Raw genomic sequence first — 22,634 nt, 5'->3', positions numbered from 1 at the left:
CCCCCCCCCCCCCCCCACCCCCCCGATGATTCTATGGTGCACTTGTCTCGTGTTGTCGTGTCATTTCTTTGTAAACCACTCCGCTTTCCTCTCTGCTTGTTTGTTTGTTGAACAAAGCTGATTCTAATTGGAAGCTGTCAGTGTTTACAATCCCAGAGTGGCAACTGAGGTGTACCCATACAAGCGCACACAAACAGATACGCACGCGTGTAACACACCTCTCTTTTTGCTCTCCTGCTTCTTCTTTTTCCTTGGGTTTAACAAAGACCTAATCCACATGTCAAGGAGGAGATACTCAGTCTGATAAAGCATTAAACCTGACATTGTGTCAGAGTGTGTATAAGTGTGTTTCCATGTTACAGTAGGCGCTGAATCTGTGTTTTTGTTACCCTTTTAGAACCTTTGCATTCAGGCGAATCCCCAGTGGAGAGAGCAGTTTGACTTCAATCAATTTGAAGATAACCAGGAGCCTCTGCAGGTGGAGGTGTTTTTAAAGAGAGGGCGAAAAGGGGAAGAATCTTGGGGAACGTGAGTATTTCCTGGGTGTTAATTTTGCTCATATTGGTTTGGCCACAGAGCCAGTTTGGTCTAATGTTTCAAGTGGGCAATTTTCTTTTCGTGTCCTCAGGTTTGAGGTTGACATATCAACGCTTCCTTTAAACGAAAGGAAGCCAGAAAGACGTCCGTTGAACCCAGGAAAAGGCAAACTGGTGTTCCTGGTCACCCACAGACCCTGCTGGGGGGTCTCCATCACAGACACTGACAAAGCTACTTTGGGAATTCAAGAGGAGAGAGACGCAGTCATGGAAAAATTTGTATGAGCATATTTTTTTTTTTTTTTTTATGGAGGAAAAAAACCCCCAACTCATTCATTAAACATTTGTTCAACTTACAAGAGCTTCCGCCTTAAATATATGACTTTTAATGCATTTTGACCTGCTTCAAGTTTTACATAAAAGGTTTTGCAATCATTTTCTGCTTTCAGAGTTTAAGAAACTCTTACAAGTGTTTACGAGAAGTTGGCTTCCTTCAGGTCAGCGTGCTGAGAGCAAATGATCTTCCAGCCACAGACATCAATGGTAAAAAGCCATTTGCTTTTGCATTTGCTGTACTCATGGTAATGGCCTCTTCTTTACATTAAACAATAAAACGTCTTTTATCATTCACAGGAAAAAGCAATCCCTACTGTGTTATTCAGCTTGGGAACTGCAAACTTCAAACTCACTCAGTAAGCAGGACCGTCAGCCCCGAGTGGAACAAAACATTTACCTTGTAAGAAGACTTCTTCTTCACTTAAAATTCTTATTGTACATTTTAAAACTATTTTATTAATAAAATGGGCGTTTTATTTATTTAAAGACCAATCAAGGACATTCATGAAGTGGTAGAGCTGATTGTCTTCGATGACAATGGGGACAGAACCCCAAACTTTTTGGGCAAAGTGGCCATCCCTCTATTGACTGTGAGTTGGATAAATTAATTTGGTTTCTAATTACTGATGCCACAACAGTCGAATATAAATAAATCTGAGAATGTAAGTAAACATGGTCTGTATTTTAAAAATCCGTAAGGTCCAGAATGGCCAGGAAATGTGTCTGTTCTTGAAGAAAGAAGACTTGGGAAGACTTTCCAAAGGAACCATCACGCTGGTGCTGGATGTTGTCTACAACAAAGTAAGGATCAAACTGAATGTGCTCAAGTTTACCCTGATGATAACAACCTTCTGTTTTATGTAATGTCAAGTAAAAGCGTAAAGAACTGCAGAATTTATTTTTATTTTGGATCTCAGGTCAGAGCTGGTATCAAAACCTTCCAACCAAAGGAGACTAAATTAATCGAGGAAAACCTGAAGTTCAACAAAAAGGTGATCTCTATCAAAAAAATTTAGGAATTTAACTAATTAAAAAAAAGGCCACATTCCAAGTCATTTATTTAATTGCCTTTAACCTCACGAACATCAAGTGCACATTATAAAGCTGATTTATCCTTATTGCAAAGTGATAAACATTATGTCCACTCTCAAATGATACAAACCCATGTTTTCTTCTAATTGTTTTCCTTCAGGTTCTTGCCAGGAATATATATCGTGTCCGAAAAATCAGCACAGCAGTTTTGTACACGTTACAGTACATTAAAAGCTGTTTTCAGTGGGAGAGCACGCAACGGAGTCTAATAGCCTTTCTGGTAAGTCATTGCCGCACGTTAATGAACTCTCTTTAAGCCTTGAGGCGAAGAAGTTTTGTCCCGTTTCACTGCAACCTTGTTTTTAACTCTTTCATTTTGGGTGAATGAGATGTTGAGGCGAAGCTTCGCTTTAGCCATTTTCCTTCTCTGCTAGTCTTTTTCCCATGAAAAACAATGGCTTCTGGCCTTCTGTTTTTTTTTTATCCCCCTGCGTATGTGATGGACGTGATTCATCCTTTGAATCAAACCCCACTTGGCTTTCCTTCAGTTCTGATGACATTAGAGTATATTCGAAAGGGTGGGGTTTTGGCGTTTGTACATCTGACTTCTTAGCAAAGCCTTCTAACCCAGGGGATGGTGTAAGGAGGATCACAGTGTGAGCTTCCTTTGTTGAAGTAGTGACAGTCAGCCTCTGAGATTTGAACCTTGTTTAAATGGCTCTGTTTAGCTGTTTTTAATGAGGGTATGTGATCTTAGGTCCTAAGCTTAAATAATCTTAAAGCATCTAGTGAATCTCCCACAGCACAGCGCATGTAATGTCATGATTAAGAGTGTACAATTGCCATAAAAACCCTGGCAGCACTGTGTCAGGGTGAGGAAGCGGTCACAGACAGGGTGTGTGAAAAACTCTCCTTTCACCGCCTTTCTTCTGTCTGCTCTGTCTCAGGATGACATGCAATTCATACCTGGTGTATTCTATAAGCCCTTCTCACTGATACTGAGGTGCAAATCCCCTCAGGCGATGGCCAGGCTCAGTGTATCACAAGCCTTTAGAAGAGCACGGCATACAGACAGACAGACAGGCAGGCGGACACGCAGACAGGAAGAAGGAGAACAATGCCAGCAATTGTATAAGGATAGAGTGGGAGGCAAGCTACTATCTGGGAAAGAAAGTTGGAGCGGAGAAAGAAGACTGCTCAGTGAGAGTGGGGGCAGATAGCGAGAGACTTGGGAGGCAGGAGTGCAGGAGGATAGGCAGGTCTGACAGGTGACAGGTCAGCAGGATGGGGCCGTCTTCCTCCACCTATAATTAGATCCTCCGCAGGCGAGGTGTGCGCACAATAAAACACTCTAATCTTTCATTTCCACTTCTACTCCACCTGCTGTTTAGGAGTACAGCACACAAATAGACATGTTGGAATAAAGGGAAAAGACTCACTTATGCTATTTCCAAGACGGCAACCACTCATTTGTTTGTTTGAAACAACAAACCCCAGCACACTAGTTGAAATGCTCGAAAGCAGAGAGTGAGAAAGAAGTCAGAGTACGGCTTTGTCTGTGAAGAGGAGAGCTTCACATAGTCCATGTGTCAAAGGTGATTGTTGAGAATCGCCCGGAGTGAAGCTGGCTCTGTTATTCATCAACCACTCATCAGAAGACTAAAAGTTCATTGAGTGAAAAGTTCTTTTTTTTTTTGTCAATTATTTATCATATCCTCAACAAGTAATACGCATGATAAAACATGCAAATCGCATGTAAATCTTACAGCAGAATGTAAGCTGCCATCTGAGAGTCAGTGAGGGCACAAAACAAGGTCTCGGCTGGCTGTTATTACAAGCCGAGTGCCATGCCACTTTCCACACTTCTGCCCCTGCCCACTCCAAGGGCGTCCACCGTACAGTCGCTTCTCCTCCTCCAAGTCATCATTTCCAATTAGGTTAGTGTTTGGAGCTGTCTAAAGCAGCATGCCACCGTGTGCTCTAATGAAAGCGGCTCCCACTCCTATCTTTATATCTTTAGGCAGTGGTAATAAGGTAACTGATTCAGACATTGACAGATGGCCTCTGCTTGCCTCTCAGATGTGCATAATTATACCACTAGTGTCTGCTCTTTTCCACAGCGGCAGGCAGAGCGGGCTTTCTCAGAGTCGGAAACACTGCAGTGGTGGGTCTAGCTTTAATATACATTACAATACATTATTTATCATGCAGGCTGGCCAATCCCTACCCTTTTACACTATATATACATCCTGTAATGCATTACCACTGCTGTGATTTATTTATTTATTTTTCTCTCTCTCTTCTTTCCTGCGACTGCGGGATGCTCACGTAGTGCTTTACCAGGAATACTCAGCCATTATTTCACTCAGTCCCACAGGCCGGTTCTCTGACCTCCTCACAGCATGAACTGCACATTTCTATCCCGTTTATGCAATTTCTTGTATGCATTATGAAGTGGTTGTTAGGGTGTAAGCTATTCAAATTTTGCATGAGGGATCTCCGGCGTGGTTTATGTTAAGTGGAGGTTTTATATTTAAATATCGAGATGATTCCCCCCCCCCATGAGAGGCAAAATCATAAAGCTGCACTTGTGTGTGTGTGTGTGTTTTAATGCCGTGACTGTGTGTTTTTTGTTTTGAAATGGAAACTATTTGTTTAGGAGTGCAAGAGGTCACTCTTTTTGATTGTGCAAACTTGCAGCCCGTGCTGTTTAAAGTTCAGTTTTTAAAATAGTATCTCTAATTAAGTAATGTAATAAAAACAAAAATACATTTAAACCAAATTCTGGCAAATCCTCATAAACATTTTTTATTAGTGAATGGAAATACAAACAAGAAATTTAGGCGCTTTTTTTTTCCCACCCCCGTCGTCTTGTTTATGCTGTAGTAATGAGCTGAAGATCTCTGCTTTTCAAGAGTTTGACAACAGCACGTCGACTTCTCTTCGAGAGAGAAAAATGTGACAGCTAAAATCTTCATAAAATAACCGCCTTTAGATGTGCTTTTCACTAAGACCGAGCGAGATAAATGCGCTATACATCAGCAGTGACTGCAGAGGGGTCACCCAGAGTTCTTTGCCGCACGCACGCTCGCCACCTGTAGATGGTGCTACAGCACTGCTGGAAACACGAGCCGCGGCGCTGAGGAGATCAGGTCAGTTACTTCTTCTAACAGGAGCCATTCGTGGGAAACAACTTTGAGTGAAATCCTCCATTATGTGCATTACAAGAGACACATGTTTCTTTACCTCACTAAAAGAGAAGAAGTAAAGCTAAATAAAGTGAGTATTAGCCAGACAAATTAATCTCCTTCAGAAGGTAGGAACAATTTTGATTTAGATGAAATTAATGAGAAGTAAAAAAAAAAAAAAAGAGAGGATAATTTACACTTAAAAGCAGATTTTGAGATTTGCTGTCATTAGACCACTTTAAGTATTTAGGTAGAATTAAAATTTTAACATATCAAGTACCTCATCTGTCAGGATTTAGACGAGAAAGAAATCTGTGCACAGTTTTCTTTTTGACACTGCCAGGTAGCAACTGGTTCAGACATCATTTGACAGCCTGTGAAATGCTGATTGCCTCACATCACACACTGTAAAGATGGCATTTGATGAATGTTTGATGCGGTGCTGCTGTAAACACACTTGGCAGCTGCAGCGGGCGCTGATAGACTCATCGTCTCCCCAGATGAGGGCAGGACGGGGTCAGATCTGGCTCCAGAGGTCTCAGGAGACCACCTGAGTAGAGCCACAGCAAGCCGGGGCCATTAACCAGAACACCGGCCCCGGCCGAGATCAAGGCCGTAATCAGAGTTGTCATAATTGTTCGTGTTAACACGAGTCCCTGAAAATGAGATGCCTTTGTGAGCCTTGGATCGGTTCTTTTTGTGCTTTACTGCATTGCAGCATGGCTGAGCGTTTCTGAGAATAGCAAGAGGACTGTGCGAGCCTGTGAATTGTCTCCTTGTTTCTGCTTTGCATCTGTTTTCTTTCTGTTTGGAAAAACTTGGAGGCCTTAAAGGAGTGGGTTTCTGCCGTCTCTTGGGGTTACACTCTCCATTGCCACGGCTGTGGGAGTTCTCACAGACAGTGCAGTGGGAATGCGCCTCGTTGAGAGAAAAAATGATGGCGTTAGGCTTGTTCTCTTTTTTTTTTTTTTTTTTTTTTAAGCCAGGGATCTATTAATTATTAAATGCTAGTCTGTGACTACTTCCAAAATGCACAACAACTTTTCCTGATTTAAAACGGGGTTTATAAAGCTGCCTTCAGGTGGATGTGTGTCCGTTGAGGCTGTACCCTCGAAACACATTACTTTATTTGTGGAAATCATAGCCTGATGATATCATGGCAGCTTTAGTGTTCCATACAAAATTTGTTTTGGAACTTTTTAAAATTGCAAAAACTTTTAAACTGAATATGTTGTTGTTGTTATCTAAAATTATAAAACAAACCCCCCAAAATGTGATTAAACCTAAGTAAAGATGTTGATTTGATCTGTGCATGTGTTTGTATTCAGCGTGTTTTCAGCCTAGTTGAAGTGTGCTCTGCGTTTGACCCTGCGGTGTGTGTGTTGTATCATAATGACTCGCCACCTTCCGGCTCACAGAGGACACCTCTCTCCGTGCAGCTGAGGCAGCGACTTGTCCACTCGCGTGCGGCTGTTTCCAAGGCCGGTCTTGGCCCTGACGCGTTAACGTGTGTGAGCTGAGCTGACAGAGGGGGGAGTCCATGCCACCGCCACCGCCACCGCCACTACACTCCCCAACCTCCTCAGGGGGAAAAGGCTCGCATGGCAGATCTGTCACCCAGGAGGTCGCTCAGTGTTAACGCTCCCGACACGGATTAAACACTAGTGGCCAGTGCCGGAGAGCGGGGTCAGCGTAGCCACCACTGACAGGCATCACAGGGCCCCTGCTGACTGCCCCGCTCCAGCCCTGCGCCGGCTCCTCTCATGTGTCAGATAGGCAGTGAGACAACAACCAGAGCTGGGCCTGTGTGCAAATGCTAATGCTTTGTCTTGCACGGCTGCTCTTCCTCAGTGCTGTAATAAAAACATATTTGTACCGCACTGAACTGTGCTTTAGGACTTTGTAGAATTTGCTCATCATTTTGTTTACAGCTTAAAAAAACAACACTAATTTGACAGAAATTCTAATATTTATATTTATTTTAACCAAGGAATGTCATTTTTACAACAAGCTGTACTTTTGTTGTTGAGAATCAAAGTAGCAGTTGTAGACTAAAAGGGAAACTAATTATTAAATGTTTGTAACGCGAGTATTGTAAGTAATGTTGGTAAATCAAGTGATTTCAAGCCACTGTGGCTCTCTGTATCGAAGGAAGCTTTTCTTTTAGCCGCTCTTCTTCTCTCCCTGTATGTGTGTGTGTGTGTGTCTTCTCAGTTGATAAGACTTGAGCTGAGCGTATGTGAAATATTTATTCAGCGTTAGCTCAGAGCACTGTGGCTGCCCACACACTCTACCTGCCCCGGAGAGAAATCTTATCTGTGCTTCCTCTGACTCCGACACCCCCTGAAAGCCTGTCCCCACACTGGCCCGAGCTCAACACAAATTACATGTCTCATTGCTCTGCATTTACAGCTACTTTTCAAGCCTGCCACTGCTGTCCCCAGCATCAACCCTCTCCTCCAGACTCAGTTTCAGCTTGAATGATAAAGCACCTTCATGAGTTAAACCTCTACTTATGCCTTTTTATAAGTAGATTTATTTATTTATATATATATATATATATATATATATATATATATATATATAGATATATACACACAAAACAACTAAATATTTTTCATTACAGTAGTATTTACAAATTCCTGTTTTCTAACTACACATTTCTACACTGAGTCTGTTATTTTCCTTTCACACACTCAGACAGCCACACACATACAGACACACAGCCTGCAGCCTTTAGTCTGTCTTAAACTCTTTCAGTCCGTGTTCACGTTATCTGGCATCCATCCACAGCACCCACGACTGACCCTCATAATGTTGGCTGGCGCTCTCCTCGCTTTGTTTAGCTTTCCAAGTGGAGTGCAACTGAGGAGAAGTCGTGAAGATGGGAGTCGAGATGAAATCTTCAGTGTTTTTGGTCGGTGCATAGTTGAAAAAATAAGGGTATTCTTCAGATGTACCTGATTAAAAGAAAAAAAAGTGAAATTATTATATTGTTTTGCACAAACTGTAATGAAAATATTTCCCCCCTATGTGCCGTGACTTCATGCTTTTTTGGCTCATCAACAGTATTATTTGTGTTATATTGATGTGATGCCTGTTTTTTTTTTTCAGCCCGTTGTTTGCTGTGGTGTAAAAGGAGAGTGTTTGGCAGCCTTGTAGTCTGGCAGTCGGTGGCTTAGGTTCATAGTTTGGGCCACCCCTTGTTAATCAATTTACGGAATGGTGGAAACTTTTATGGAAGGTGTCTCTGTCCCTTTGTTCCCGCTACGATCCGATCCTCCTCCCCTGGGAGAGTGTGGGTGGTGGGAGCTGCCATGCTTGCTCAGCTTTAAGTTATTTTATTCACACTTTTAATCGCTGAGTGCTTTATTATTAGGTGCCGGATTCTGCTGGCCAGGGGATCTGCATGAGAAGGTGCAGAATGCATTTAGCGGAATCATATTAATGGCATCATAAAACAAATCTGTCAGGCTGTTCTTAACCCTGCTGGCAGAAATGCTCTGCCCAGGGTTGCCCCCTTCTCCAAGCGCTTACAGGTGGCTAAGGAGAGTGCATCTCCATCATCTACTCCACCGTGCGTTAATAGTTTTTCTTTTTTAATTCATTCTCTTCTTTTACCCCCCAAGGCACCCTTTGCATAATCATACAGACATTTTTCAGCTAAATTGTTTGTCAAGGGAGGTTTCCTACATTTAAAAACACTCCTCCTAGACACGCATACTTGTTCAATTAGAAGGCGCTTGTTATCAACTTCTGCTGTGTTTATGCCAAAATATTCAGATATATTAGTAATTTTCACCACCTCTGTTTTTGTTTGTTGCATTATCTCCTTCTTGCTGGAATGCAGTGAATAACCAGGCAGCTTATTTGCCTTATTTTTCTTGTAATTTGTTTGCAGATCAAAACATTCAAATTTGGAACTGGAAGTGGGACCCATCACTAATGACAGTTCTTTCTTTATTACAGTTTACACTATAAGGCTGTGCTTTGTTTAACATGTCTTTTAATCACTCAGCCGCTTGCTAACAGAACTTAAACTCCTTTGTTAGAGATTAACTCTGTCTAAAATTCACCGAAACTCTTCAGACTATGAGGAGACAAGAGGATGGTATAGTCTTGCCTCTTCTCATTATCGTAGGATATCTGACGGCTAAAGTCTCAGTCTGTGCACCTGAGTGAAGGAATCTGTGAGCTTTTCCCAGATGTTTCTCTCCCTTTTTCTGTTAAAAAAGCATGTAAATTCTAAACACATGGGTTTGACATACCATGAGGGAGGAATTGAGAAGATATTTCTGACAGTTTTGGTTTATAGCCTCATTTAAGCTCTCAGTTTAGACACAAGGCATTGTATTTCTGCAGGCTTTTATCTTGTCCACTGAGCCAGAACGCGGTGAGCAGAAATTTGCATTAGTGGGCGATTATGAATACCTGTGACAGATTCTCTCTGCTGGCTCCCTGGGCAGAAATGAATTGGCTCCCTCTGTTGACTTGCACAGGAAGACAGAGACCAAGCAATTAGACTTTAGTGGTTAATGTAGCAGCTTTTGCAGGGAGGGCAAGGAGGTTCAGCATTCCTGCTGGGCTCATGTCAGTTTCCAGGCACACTCCCCCTGTACTTTTTGCCTTTTTTTCACGAGAATACTGGGAATATGACAAGCTACCTGTCCACGAGCCAGCAGAATTCCTCTGGGGTGAGGGGAGAGTCGCTTTAGAATTGCCTCATGGGAACTGAGGTGACAACATGTGACGTAAGTTATTCATAACAGAGTGGAGATGTACTGCAGCTATCTTTGAACATCATGCATATTCATTGTTTACCTTTTTTGGCCCTCACCAGCTCTAGTTATTTGCCATAATTCAAATGAGCTCTTATTAACCGTAACATATTGTTCATTTTGTCCATTTCCTTGCATCTTGGTGATCCCGCTCTGTTCCTGTAAGATGCTTATGTTCACCCAGCCGTTCACAGGTTGTACTCGGGGATAATAAGCTCTGCAGTGGTGACGCCTAGGGCAGTGGATCACAATGTTGTCTGCATTACTCATGGTGCACATTTCCCTGGTGGCTGCTTGAACCTAGGCCTGGTGTGGCAGTAGGTAGACTGCCCCCCAGAGCAAAATGCACCGACTCTGTTGTTGCTATGACAGGAGCAGTCTGCTGTTTACAGTCCTGCTATCAAAGCCTGAAGGCCTTGGAACTTCACATTCTGTCTCAGGTTTAACTCCGACACATTGTTTGTACTTTGAGCACCCTCGAGCTCTTCAAACCTGGACTGCACAGCATGTGTTTTAACATAGGAGTACGTTCCATGTTAAAATAAACTCATCAGGCAAGTCAAATGACTGTAACGGTTGCAGAGAGCACAATAATGATAGAAAATTCCACTGAAATAATAAGAAAAAAAAAGTTGATTCAAGATGTCTGTGGTAAATAAAAGTAGACCATATGTTGAGAGTATTGGCACTTATTCACACTATAATAGATTTTAAGATTTAGTTTGCTGTGGGGGACTTTTTTTTTCTTCATCCCTGTCAACCTGCAAGTGTGATCCCCCCCTCACACGTTTCTGATAATTTCAGTTGGAGACAGACTCATTAGGCTGTCAGTAAATGGGTTTAAATGCAGCCGTCCAATTAGCGCTCTGCTGTGAAATGCAGTGGGTGTTGTGCAATGTGCTTAGCACCACTCCTTTACAGAATTATAAGGGATTACTCATTCAGCGTGAGCCATCTTATTTCTACCAGGGGTCTTGACTCTTCTCAGTATCGGCACCACAGAGGGGGTAAATGTTGCAAATGCTTCTCCAGTTGCCATATGTGCTTCGTCAGGCAGTGTCGCTGCTTCCGAATCTAAGAGGATTTGATGTGCAAGTGAAAAGACATCCTATCACGCCTATCCATGTCTTACTTTCTGTTCAGCTGTAAGGCTCTCTGCCAGCACAGCGCTACAGCAAATAGGATTTTATGATATTAAAAGTTAAATGTCTTTTACTTTCAAACCACCAGGAGTAAAATCTGTTGCCACTGGCGATAAATCTGAGGCTTTACAGTACTGTAGTTCTCTGTGTGAGATTTAGGATGTGGGTAAATCCATTAAATATTTTGTTTTGGGAACAGGTTTCCTGAGATTGGAAAGCTGGTTGAGAGTGCTGCAGTGTGACATGGTTTGAAGTAAACTGTCATCTCCTGTCTCCTCAGATCTTCCTCGTGTCGGTGTGGCACTGGGAGCTCTTCATGCTGCCTCTCTTCCTGCTTCTGCTCGTCGGTTGGAACTACATCCAGCTCCGCTCAGAAAAGTCCGGCTTCAACCAGGACCTGGTGAGTGACGAGGACTCTTCAGTGTTTAACTATACCGACCTGCAGATGCACGCTTTTTACAGGTTGATGTGTTCAGGCTGGATCCAGCAATGCACGTAAAGTATCTCCCTTTTAGATCTAAAGTCAACTTTGTGTTCTTTTACCCATTAAAAATTCCCAAGGCACACACATGGGAATTTAAAAATATTAATAAATATGAACCAAAAGTCAGTAGTTGACAATAAAGCCAAATTCATACCTTTTCAAATGTTATTCATAGTTGTTTTCTTATTTACTGAGAAATAAAAATCTCAACTTTAATTTTTTTTTAATAATTTTTTCATTAGTTTTTTTAAACCAAAAACTTTCTGAATCTTGCTATTCAAGCAATTTGAATTACCCTGACCCTAATGACTACACCACCATGTTTTGGAGCTTGTTTTCAGACAACCTTTATGCTTTAGAGTGCTTTTTAAAAGAACATAATAAATAATATGTTACATGTATGTAGGTATGTTTCTCTTTCATCTGTATTGTATAAAACAAGTGTAAACATGTACCTAGTTAATAGCTCCAACATTATACTTACTGAACATTAAGATAAGCAGTAAGCTATCCCTCAAATTTATTTACTTTAAATGTCAATGTACCTTATAGTATGTTTGGAAACGCAGTATTTTAGCTTTTCCACAACATATAACTGCCTTTTTTCCTACTCTTTTGGAAAAGATGCTTGCCCTACACATGAGTTTAATTCTGTTCACACTTCTGTCTGCCCCCCAATTTCACCATCTAGTCAGCCGGAGGCCGGGCCGGTTCACACACCATCCCCAAAAATAAAAACCTCTGGCCCAGTCGTTCTTGTTTATGGCTCCTGGCTGAGATGCCGTCTCAGAGAAATGTCCAGGCTCACCCTCATATCCGCCGTGGAGACTCTGTCGCCCCTCTGTAACCCTTTGGCCGGCAATGTCACAGCTCTGCACCCGGGCAATGTCACATTGTGCACCACAGTGGGAGCCGGGGATGACTTGATATAAAGTGATCTAGGCAACAACATCTAAATTAAATGTGTTTTTTTTTTTTTTCTTTTTCCTTTCGTCTTTCTGTTTTTCTGTGTGCTTATGTTGTGGAGGAAAGAGATTGCTTTGGTGTGACAGTGCTCTTGCGAGGAAGGCCCTTTTTCACCTCTCCTTTTGTGTGAGGTCACCCCTGTGATGCAGTCTCTATGGAAACAAGCCTCTCCCAATAGGGGTGAATGTGCTCAAAGAAAATTTCATTACTAGGTGTTTGTTAAAAATGCTTCAGTGCCCACATGTCTCGTTCGTTGGAAATCACCCCGTACCCTTTATTTTCTTGCAGGTGAACATGCCCATGGGTGACGACGAAGAGGAAGACGAAAAGGTATTTTATCTTATCCAGTTCTAAAAAAAAAATTAAGGCAAAATTTGTGTGTATTTATAGGTTGAATGATATGATTGGTAAACATCTATCTGTACATATCTACTTTAGTATAGGCAGTTTAACTTTTCACAATATTACAAACCACTGGTTGGTGGAAAAATGTATTAAAACTCAACTAAAATTTTTTTTTAAGCAGCAAAGACCAAATCAAACACAGAGTGTACAAAACTGGTTCAGCTAGCAGCTGTGAATCCAAATAATTTGCCAAATTATGAAAATTTACATGTTCTTGTCCGTATTTAAGCAAAGTGCCCAAAGTATTGCTAAGAGCTGAAATGTTTTGCACATTTCAAGTCGTGCACCATTTTTAGGAGTAGTGCAATATATAGGGGTATGGGTTTTTTTTGTGTTAAATGTCACTCGACACCACAGGCTTATGAAAATTTGTGAATATTTTATTAATATTGTCATGAGGTTTTTAAAAATTATTAGTTTTTTTGTGTATCATCCTAATGAAATATTTACTGCCAGAACAAATTAAGAAAAAAATGACCTCACTGTAAACTGTTCTTCTTGTTTTTTTTTGCCACATGTTTTTAGTGTAACTTGACAAACTAAACAGGAAATCTTTAAGTAGCCTAAAAACTATACTGTCCACAGCACACAACATTCAATTACACACATCCCACTTTCTTAAGTAAAGTAGGAAAAGTTAACAAGAATGAGTATTATTGTTTTATGGCTATGAAGTGTGGAACTAATACGGAGCCTCGGAGCAGTGACCCTTGTTCTGTTTGTCTAGGCCCAGGATTCATATCCATAATGTGCTCAATATATTCCTTTGCGATGACCAGGGGCTACTGAGGAGCCAGCTTCTTTTCAAAACACAGACACATCCACCAAATCCTGTCTGAAAGGATGGGCTAATTCACAGATACAGCATGATATGTCTGCAAAGCCACACTTCGTGTTAGAGCCGCAAAGAAGAAACCGGTGCTTAAACAAACAGCAGCAACAATGAAAATCGGTGTTTTGTGAATGTTAAATAGAGAAGGATTACCTTTTAATGCACTGAATTTATTATCATGCCTTCACATACCTTGAAACTTCAATACATATTAGAGGATTCTTTCCCCTTCTTTTTTTACGTTTATGAAATGGCAGTTTCTTTGCTTTATCTTTGCAAACTCAGCCTTCGCCTCTTAAAGCTTTTTGAAAGGTTTTCCATGAGCCTTCTAAGCCCTTTCACACTCGCAGGAAATGAAATATCTCCTTTCATTTACTAATTAAGCACTCACCCATGTTTGTTTTAAGCTGTCAGCTTTAATTTAAAGTGGCTTATTTGAAAGTCTTGTTATGGTCTTGCTGTCACTTGAATGTGATATCATTGAGTTAGATCAAACAGTGTAGCTTTACACACCCTATCAAAGTCTTCTTTAAAAATATTTGGGGTTAAAGAGTGATCAGTGTTAAATTTGACGACTTCAAAGCCTTGTTACACTCCCCTAGCCTTTCCTCTAGCATGTGAATAAAGGCTTTTCCCTCTGAAAAGGTTATGATTACCACTCAAATATGTTCCTATCCTCCCTCGTTCCCCCCCTGAGGAAGGAAATATGTAAACCTCAGATGGAGCAGTAAGAATGTGAAGGCATGACGTTAAAGGGAGACGAAAGGCGAGGCGGTGTTACAGCAGAATAATACAGAACAGATTTTCTGCCTGTGAACAAATCTGTCCTCAGGGAAGGAGACAGCTTACAGATTATGTGTGGGCAAAGTGACTTCCCCTTGGCCTTAGGTATCAATTGAGCAGATAGACAATATTTAATCATAACATAAAGAAACAGAGAGGCTAAACAAGTCCATAGATCTCCGACAGAAATGAACAAAGAAGATGAAACGGCCCTTTGTTTGCCCCCCGGCTGGCAGTGCTGGTCTGGGGTTGACTCGTTCACAGAGCTCTGCCCATGGGATTTAGGGGGGAGGGGGGGTTGTGGGGGTGCCAGACTGGGCTTCGGGGTTACTCCATCTCTCACCCAGCAGTCCACAGTCACCGCTGGGTCTCCTTGAGCACACCACTCAGACACGCTATCCGTGATCTGCTGTGTGCATTGAGAGATGAGACAACATGTTAAAGCCCTACCCCAGCAAAAAATTCTTCTTCTTCTTCTTCTTCTTCTTCTTTTTTTTTGTTTATTTCAGCTCCGTGAGATAAATCGCCCGGAACACAGGTGTTTTTCATTTAGACCAACTTGTATTCTTGCCTGAAAAGTCACGAGATAAATATTCAGTCAGAGAATTCAAATTTGGCACAGTTCATTACTAATTAAAATTATGCTAAACGAGCTTTTTATTTCCTGCCTTTGATAACAGCACACACACGTGTCTGTGGGACTGTTTACCTTTCTGCAGGAGATCAAATTGGTTCTCCATTACCGCACCTTAAAAGGAGGCTTTTGCAATTTATCTGAGATGAGACTGAGATTTCACATTTTAAGTTTTTTTGATCAGTAGGAAAATTTCAGGACTCATTTAGACCATCCCCAGTTTGCTCATCCTTTTCCATTTAAGGTGGGTGTTCTTTTATTTATTTTTTTGTTTTGCCTTACATTACATAAATCTCTTTTTTTACATTCTAAAAAGAGAAAGGAACAGAATATCATCACGTTTAATGCAGTGAAGGCACCAGCTTTGATTGCTAAAGCAATAGAAGATGTCAGGAATGTTAAAGCAGGTAAATAATGACACCATCATGAGAGCTCTACGTGGCTATAAAACTTACATTTGATTTTCCTTTCTTTGTTCTTTTGGAAGAACAAACTCACCAAAGCTATATTTTAGACTACATTTACTGGACCTTTCATGCATCCATTGTAGCTAAATATTGCTTTATTCATTATATATTTAAATTCTTAAACACAGACTTGGATTTATAGAGGGGTAGACTCATTTAACACCTGACATGGAGCAAATGATACACACGATACTGTCCAGTACAATGATGCATAAACACTGATTTTCCTCTTTCGTCGGGATGAGACCATGAGATGTTAATCTGGATGGGGGGGGAAAGCATATTTGTGATAGTTTTTCCTTTTTTGGACAGTGCTGAGCCTTCAGCGTCTGTCCAGATCAGAGCCCAGTGGGGGAGGTTCCGCTAGTGTGGGAATTGCTCTCTTCCTGTGCCTTTTCGTGGAGGAGAGTGGGCCCAGCAGTGGGGAGTCTCTCTGTGCTGGCAGACAGCGTGTTCCCAGGGGCGGCCTCATGAAGCTCCGATAAAGGCATTCTGTCTGGGCCATGTCAACGCACACAGGCTGCGGCTTCAGCTGACTTGTAACACAAACATATAGACATCCTCAAGCCTCCTGTTAGGGTCCATTAGAGCTCCCTCCCCCCCGCCCCCCAGTCTTCCTCTCCCACTCTTCTCTCTGTCATCATTCCTGTCATTATTTCCTCCTTTTGATGTGAGGCTTCTCGGCTCTCTTTAGCTTGTTTTACTCTTGTTATCTCACACTCCTCTGCCCTGGGAGGCTTCACAGTTGGCGTTATTTCCAAGCTTGATGTGATTGCATTTCTTTCATTTTGAGACAAACAGTCCAACCTTTCTAAAAACGGACTTACCGCCTTGCCAAATTCTTCATTTTTATCAGTGTTTCACTAGCAAATGATACTTAATGTGCATTTGTTTTGACAAGAGTCTTGCTTTAAAAATATGAACAGGAACATATCTGAGTGGTGTTCAAAGCAGACCGATGTTTTTTTTTTTTTCTTTCCTCGCTTGGAGAGAATATTCAGGTTAGGTTAGAAAGGCAGACCTGCTGCGTTAGTAAAAACATGTTCCAACTTGCCCTGCACAAGCTGCAAGAATGGAATCTCTCCTCCAACTTGTGAGGCCGCTGCACTTCTCGCCTGGGTCGTCTCGTCCCTCTGATTGCAGATGGCCATTTTGTGTACTTTTCATCTACTAGAGAGTCTTGATTGTGCTGCACTTGTGCAACAGCTCCATTGTGCGTGGCTGACAAAAGATGAAATCTCTCAGCCATCCACATAACAGCTTCTGAGCACCGAGTCTGTCTCATCTTCAAAAGCATAGTCTGAAGATGTACAGTGTTTGCTCATTATGGGCCATTCAATAGATAAATTACACATGATAGCACGGCAGAGATAAACTGGTCTTTGTCTACCCTGCCCAACAATTGACATACAGTGCACCTCATCAGTGTCTATGCATTTTTTGTCTTTTTTATTTTTTAGGAGGGTGGAAAAAAGGGCTTGATGGATAAAATACATATGGTGCAGGAAGTGGTCCTGGTGGTCCAGAACGTGTTGGAAGAAATCGCGAACATCGGAGAGCGAATCAAGAAGTACGGACCATATTTCGTCAGCAATTTATCCTTATTTGATTTTGAATATATTTGGTTTGACTAACTAGACTTTTTAAAAATTATAATGTCATCTTAATTTTACCCTTTTCTTCTTTCTGCAGCATTTTCAACTGGTCTGTGCCATTCATGTCATGTTTGGCCTGCCTGGTACTGTTTGTAGCAGCATCGTTGTTATATTTCATCCCGCTACGATACATTGTCCTGGCATGGGGTAAGCTTTCATGTAAAATATGAATTTGCCAAAGTGTAAATAGAAAACCTATGTTTTGAATGAAAGACTGTTGCATATTCCTAAATACTACCAACTTTCTGCTGTCTGTTTCTTGCTTGTTCCTTTATGTTGTAACCAGCACATGCTAAAAAATATTAAAATCTACTGCTATATTATTTGCAAAACCCAGCTGGCGCAATAAATTCAACCATTTGTCTGGAAAGCTGTGCTTTAATGGAGTGCAATAATTAAAAAAAAAACTCTACAGTATCTACACCTCTGCAAATGCACAGAGATCACACAGTTGCAGAGGTTCACTCTGCCCAGTGTGGGCTGATGCAGCAGAGCCCAGCAGAGGCATGACCAAGGGTTTGTGTGAAAACAAAGCCGAGGTAGAGCAGCAAGCTGTATATAATACATGATGTCCTTGGGCAGTCTGTAGGCTCCTGGTCTAGCCTCTCATTATCCGCTGTAGTCATACAGAGCAGTCAGTCGTCTCAGTGGTCAGAGAGAAACGCTGCCCTTACCAGAGCTCTCCTCCTCCAGCTGTAAGCCCACAACCACAGAACTTCCACGCTGCCTTCAACACAATCAATACCGAAAAAAAAAAAATCTACTATATCAAACAAAAAAACTGCTCAGTCTGAGACACTCCTCTGCCTCCCCAGTTAACCCCCATCTCTGTGGTTGCAAGGCAAGCCTTTCAAGTTACTTGCACATATTTAAGTCCTTAGGTTCTTTGTCTGCATGCTAAGGTACATGCAGTACTGAACTGTGAATATAATAGTCCCATTACAGGACCCCGGAGATATTCTACTCTCTGTGGTACGCAGCCATGTGCAAAGTAAATATAGACACACAAGACTTCATTAGATTCAAGCAAAGAGCAGTGAGGAAAAAGTTGTTGGGATTGTACAAGTTTTATTCTAATGAAAGTACCAAACTTTTTTTTTTTTTTTTTAAAACCCTACTTGTTGTAATTGTGTTTATTTGGCCTAAATTTATTTTAGGTAAAACAGATGATGAAACTCAAACACATAGACTTATATAACTTTATTATTGTTTTAATTCTTACATGTAAAATATAAAACTGTTAAGCAATATATGACAATTTTAGTTATTTATCAGTTTGTTTGCTGTTTTTTTTTTTGTTTTTTTTACAGGCATTAACAAATTTACCAAGAAACTGCGCAACCCAAATACTATTGACAGTAATGAAATACTGGATTTTCTCCAGAGGGTGCCGTCTGATATTCAAAAGGTAAGGGTCCAATTTTGCATTCAGATAGGGATGGAATTCCCCGAAGATGTCTGCATTATTTGCTGTACCAGAATTCCCAAGTGTTGCAGAAACATATCCTCTGGCTTTGTTTGATTATTAATGGACTCGCGCCTTTAAAGCAGCCCTGGCCCAATTATTCCTCAGTGGAACTCCATCCACAGTCGCTGCAGTGCCTGAACGAGGAGATGCTCAGATCTGTCCTCAGCTATATTTCTGCAGCCTTGTCCGTTATTAGCAATTATTGTGTGTTTGATTGAAGCTTGGTGACACCGGAGCCGGTGATTGGTCGAGTGCCGTCAGGGGGCTCCTGACGTCTCTGGCTGTTGTGTCAGCGCAGAAACTCTGATGTGGCCTCAGTCACTTTCAGGGTGGTAGAGTCAATTAATATATTCGTGAGCCCCAGTCGTCTTGCTGGGTGCCATATGTGATTACATATTAGCTACGGCTGATATGTCATTTGCATTTACATCTCAGAGCTGAGAAGAGCTGTCAGGTTGTTATAAGTGGTGCCGGGCGCTCGCAGTCCTCTGCCTGAGAATTTTGCGCAGCCAGGAAATGAAGTGCCACACAATGCCTTCATCTCACAAGGCAGAATTGAGCAAGGAACCCTGACAGTCTGAATCTGGCACGGCACTCTCACCCCGGTCTGTTTCTCAGCGGCACCCTTGATGTCCTCCTGCAGCAAGCCGTTGCTGACTTCTCTGTGATGTCGGAGGGAGCCTGTGTTGTTTGAGATTTGGCTGACTGAGTTGGCAAAACAAGGTGGTGGATACATTTTGATTCAGAATCCTTTGTATGTCTTTTTTTTTTTTTTTTTTTCCTTTTCCCCGTTGGGATGCAATGTTTGAGCTTTGAAAATGACTCGCTTTCAAATCCCATGGAAACAATACTTTTTAGCCTGGTTTAAAAGAGGAACTGCATCTTGAAAATAGCTCCAATCATAAAAAAAAACAAAACACCCTTAAGATTCATCATAGGCACGTTTCATTATGTGCTGTGAAAAATAATCTTAACATCATATACACAGGAGATCCAAAACAATAGACCACATATTTTGTTTTTGTTGACTTAGAACTTCAATCCTCAGATAGGTGTGGACACAAAACGGCAAAAAAGCGAAAGAATTGACTCCTGTCTTTCTTGCAAATGTGACTTGGCAATTAGTGTCTTTGCACATCTACAAAGTGTGCCTCAAACGGGGACTTCTGACGACACCGTGTCTGTCTTGAAATAAGAAGCATCTGTCAGTTCTGAGGACAGTTTCATGTGCTGATGCAGGAGGCAGCCACTTTGTTCCCACATTCCATCTCCCATTCTAATAACGGAGACCGGCTAATTAGCATAGCAGAGTTCTTACCTTTATTCCACAGATTCACTGTATTGTTTGAGCTCGGCAAGCAAACTTCAAACGCCGGTTTTCAAATTTCAACTCTCTGTGTCAGCTTGCCTTATGATTTTCATTTCCTCCTGTAGATTATGATGGCACTTTTGGTGGTAATTTGGAAAAAGAGGAAAACAGTTTAATAATATTCTCTGGGTGTCAAAGGGAACATGATTGTACAACTCATACATTCTATATTATCTTTCAAAAAAAATCAGAAACTATGAGCAAAACTTGAGTGTAAATTATGGCTGCAAGATAAAGAAAAAACCGGAAACTGCGATATGATTGCAGAATATTGCAATATCACAATAAAAATGAATTTTCCTCTCTCCTCTCCTGTTTTTCTTTGTTTTTGAGATGATGATCACAAATTTTCCTGTGTTTTAACAATCCAAAGCAGTCTACGGCGATGTCAACATTGTGATATGAGGATGCATTTTTGATACATTGTGCAGCTCTAATGTGTAACTAACAGAGAAAAAAAATAGTTTTATTTCCTCGGCACATTTCAGATCTTGGTTTAGCCTGAAGCAATTGAAAACACTTCTTCAGAGGTTTGTAGAGTCTTGGAGAAGGTTTCATATAAAATGATGATAGTAATTTTTTATTACTAACAAAGTTTTCTTTAAGAGACATAACTTTTAGTGAGTAGTCCTGCCTTTTGCATGTCCCTCATTGGCAGGTCCTGGCAGGTCATCTCAACAGTTGATGTCTGTTTCTAATATTGTGATTGTACTGCAGAATGTGGGGAGGGGAGGGGGTACACTGGTACAGAACCCTTGACTTCTCAAATCCTTCCTCCATGTGATTAATCCCCTCTGCTCCTGTGTTTAAAAAATGATTCATTACAGGCGAGCCCGCCTCGCTTTCCTCTCTGCACCAGCTCTCCTCAGGGGAGCCATTACCGTGCGCTCCACTGAGCTCGGATTACCTGCCTCTGACCAAACTCCTGTTTGTTTTTACAGGTGCAGTACAGTGTGCTGAGATCGTCCACTGGCCAGGCCCAGCAGCGGAAGAAGAAGTGAGCTTTTCAGACACGCAGGATGAAAAGCTGGTCTTTCTTTTTCCTTTTTCTTTTTCGTTTTTTTTAACGTGGTACGTTGCAGTCCACCTGACAACAATGCTCCAGTGCCAGCCGAACCCGTGACCCTGCATACCCCACCACACCACCCTAACTCTGCCCCCTGCTGCGGAGGGGGCAGCCAGCCGCTCTCTGCCTTGTGTGTTTGCCACCCCCCCGACAGGGGCTGTGAACTGCAGCAGCTAGGAGGGCAGCACATGGCGCTGTCAATCACCAGCTTGGAGGTAAAGAAAAGAGAGCGCTGCAAGACTCAGCCTTCGTCTTTGGATGTAATTTAGAAAAGGAATGAAAGGCGCAGGGTTTGGCTTACCTTAGACCTCCACTGTTTTGCTTTTACTTGCTCTTACTTTGGTGTAACTGAGAATTTTGCCTTAAGGTAAAGATAATACAAGCTTAACTAACAACTGCAATGATTTAAATTTTTTTTTATCACTGTTATTCTAAATAAAACTTCAGATTTTCAAGAAGAAATAATATATTTTGTTACACAGAGTATTGATATTTACTATATGTCATGAAACATTCTTTTTATATAACTTATTGCTGCCAGTTTTCTTAATACACTTTCATTTAGCAAATATGTATATATTTATGTTCTGAATTTTGTATTAATTCCAGCTGCCTATTCCTGTTTTTATCTGACATGTTAGAATAAAATCATGCAAAAATATCATGTTTACTTCATCAAATGGAGAGTTTGCAAGAATCCTGAATAAAGAATCTTGATCAAATTGAGTTCTTGTTTTTCCTCACCCCCCCAATAACTGCATCCCACTGAGGATGGATTACACCACTTCTTTACTTGAATACACAGTAAACACATCTGATTACACAACACAGCCATTGAAACTGAGCTCACACACCGGCCACCGCTGTGCCTTGGTTACCAAGCTCACATCAAAGCTGTGTGGCTCCAGTGTGCTTCCTAATGCATTGCTTTGTTGCCTTCTCACAATAACAGGGTCCAGATGAGAGAGAAAGAGCTCATCTCACAGAGAGAGTACTCTCTCCATCCTCGGCACTTAGTGCTTTAGATTTCCACTAAAATCACCTGGCTTGTCTAATGGTTACACACGCACACACACACACATATATATATACTCCGTTTTTCCATCTGTCTTCCCGCAACAGTTTTTTTGAGTGTGAAGGATGTAGTCTGTGAGTCTGTCTGTGTGCTCTTGCACATTTAGTGTACATATGCATATTAGTGACAACTTTCTCCCTTTTTAATTGTTGAAATTCAGTTAAATCAAAATCAATAAGGTGCTTTAAAGCAGCCACAGTACAAACTGCCAATATATGAGCTAGAGCAGGACAAAAGAAACTCCTTATTTGATTTAGTTTTCTCAGATAGTAGACGTAAGGCAGCCACTTTAAGTACACACACTGAAGTTGAAGCTGAATGAAGGAATGGACCCCAGCAATAGGAGCTTGTTCAAACCAACTGGGGGACTGAGCATCGTGGCCGGGTGACCCCTCCTCAGGAGCAGCGTGCTGCTGAA

General features: G+C 41.5%; 1 protein-coding gene across 2 annotated transcripts in view; it reads left to right on the top strand.

The window, feature by feature from the left end:
* Nucleotides 1-21,863, top strand: part of mctp2a (multiple C2 domains, transmembrane 2a) — a 30,879-nt gene extending 9,016 nt beyond the window's left edge. The window contains exons 10-23 of one of the 2 annotated variants that reach the window (XM_017406197.3): nucleotides 398-528; nucleotides 629-815; nucleotides 986-1,079; nucleotides 1,170-1,272; nucleotides 1,360-1,462; nucleotides 1,572-1,673; nucleotides 1,790-1,864; nucleotides 2,065-2,184; nucleotides 11,293-11,412; nucleotides 12,751-12,792; nucleotides 17,044-17,153; nucleotides 17,276-17,385; nucleotides 18,549-18,646; nucleotides 21,017-21,863. In XM_017406197.3, the coding sequence (XP_017261686.1) occupies nucleotides 398-528; nucleotides 629-815; nucleotides 986-1,079; nucleotides 1,170-1,272; nucleotides 1,360-1,462; nucleotides 1,572-1,673; nucleotides 1,790-1,864; nucleotides 2,065-2,184; nucleotides 11,293-11,412; nucleotides 12,751-12,792; nucleotides 17,044-17,153; nucleotides 17,276-17,385; nucleotides 18,549-18,646; nucleotides 21,017-21,076 (1,455 nt within the window). In that variant the 3' untranslated portion in view covers nucleotides 21,077-21,863. Of the gene's footprint in view, nucleotides 1-397; nucleotides 529-628; nucleotides 816-985; nucleotides 1,080-1,169; nucleotides 1,273-1,359; nucleotides 1,463-1,571; nucleotides 1,674-1,789; nucleotides 1,865-2,064; nucleotides 2,185-4,024; nucleotides 4,069-11,292; nucleotides 11,413-12,750; nucleotides 12,793-17,043; nucleotides 17,154-17,275; nucleotides 17,386-18,548; nucleotides 18,647-21,016 lie in introns of those variants that run through there. The other variant, XM_037978310.1, reaches the window with a different exon arrangement.
* Nucleotides 21,864-22,634: the final 771 nt, after the last annotated feature.

Source organism: Kryptolebias marmoratus, linkage group LG11 (assembly GCF_001649575.2).
Source record: "Kryptolebias marmoratus isolate JLee-2015 linkage group LG11, ASM164957v2, whole genome shotgun sequence".
Lineage (NCBI taxonomy): Eukaryota > Metazoa > Chordata > Actinopteri > Cyprinodontiformes > Rivulidae > Kryptolebias > Kryptolebias marmoratus.
Note: the sequence above shows the minus strand (reverse complement) of the source record. Positions and strands in the feature narration are given on the sequence as shown.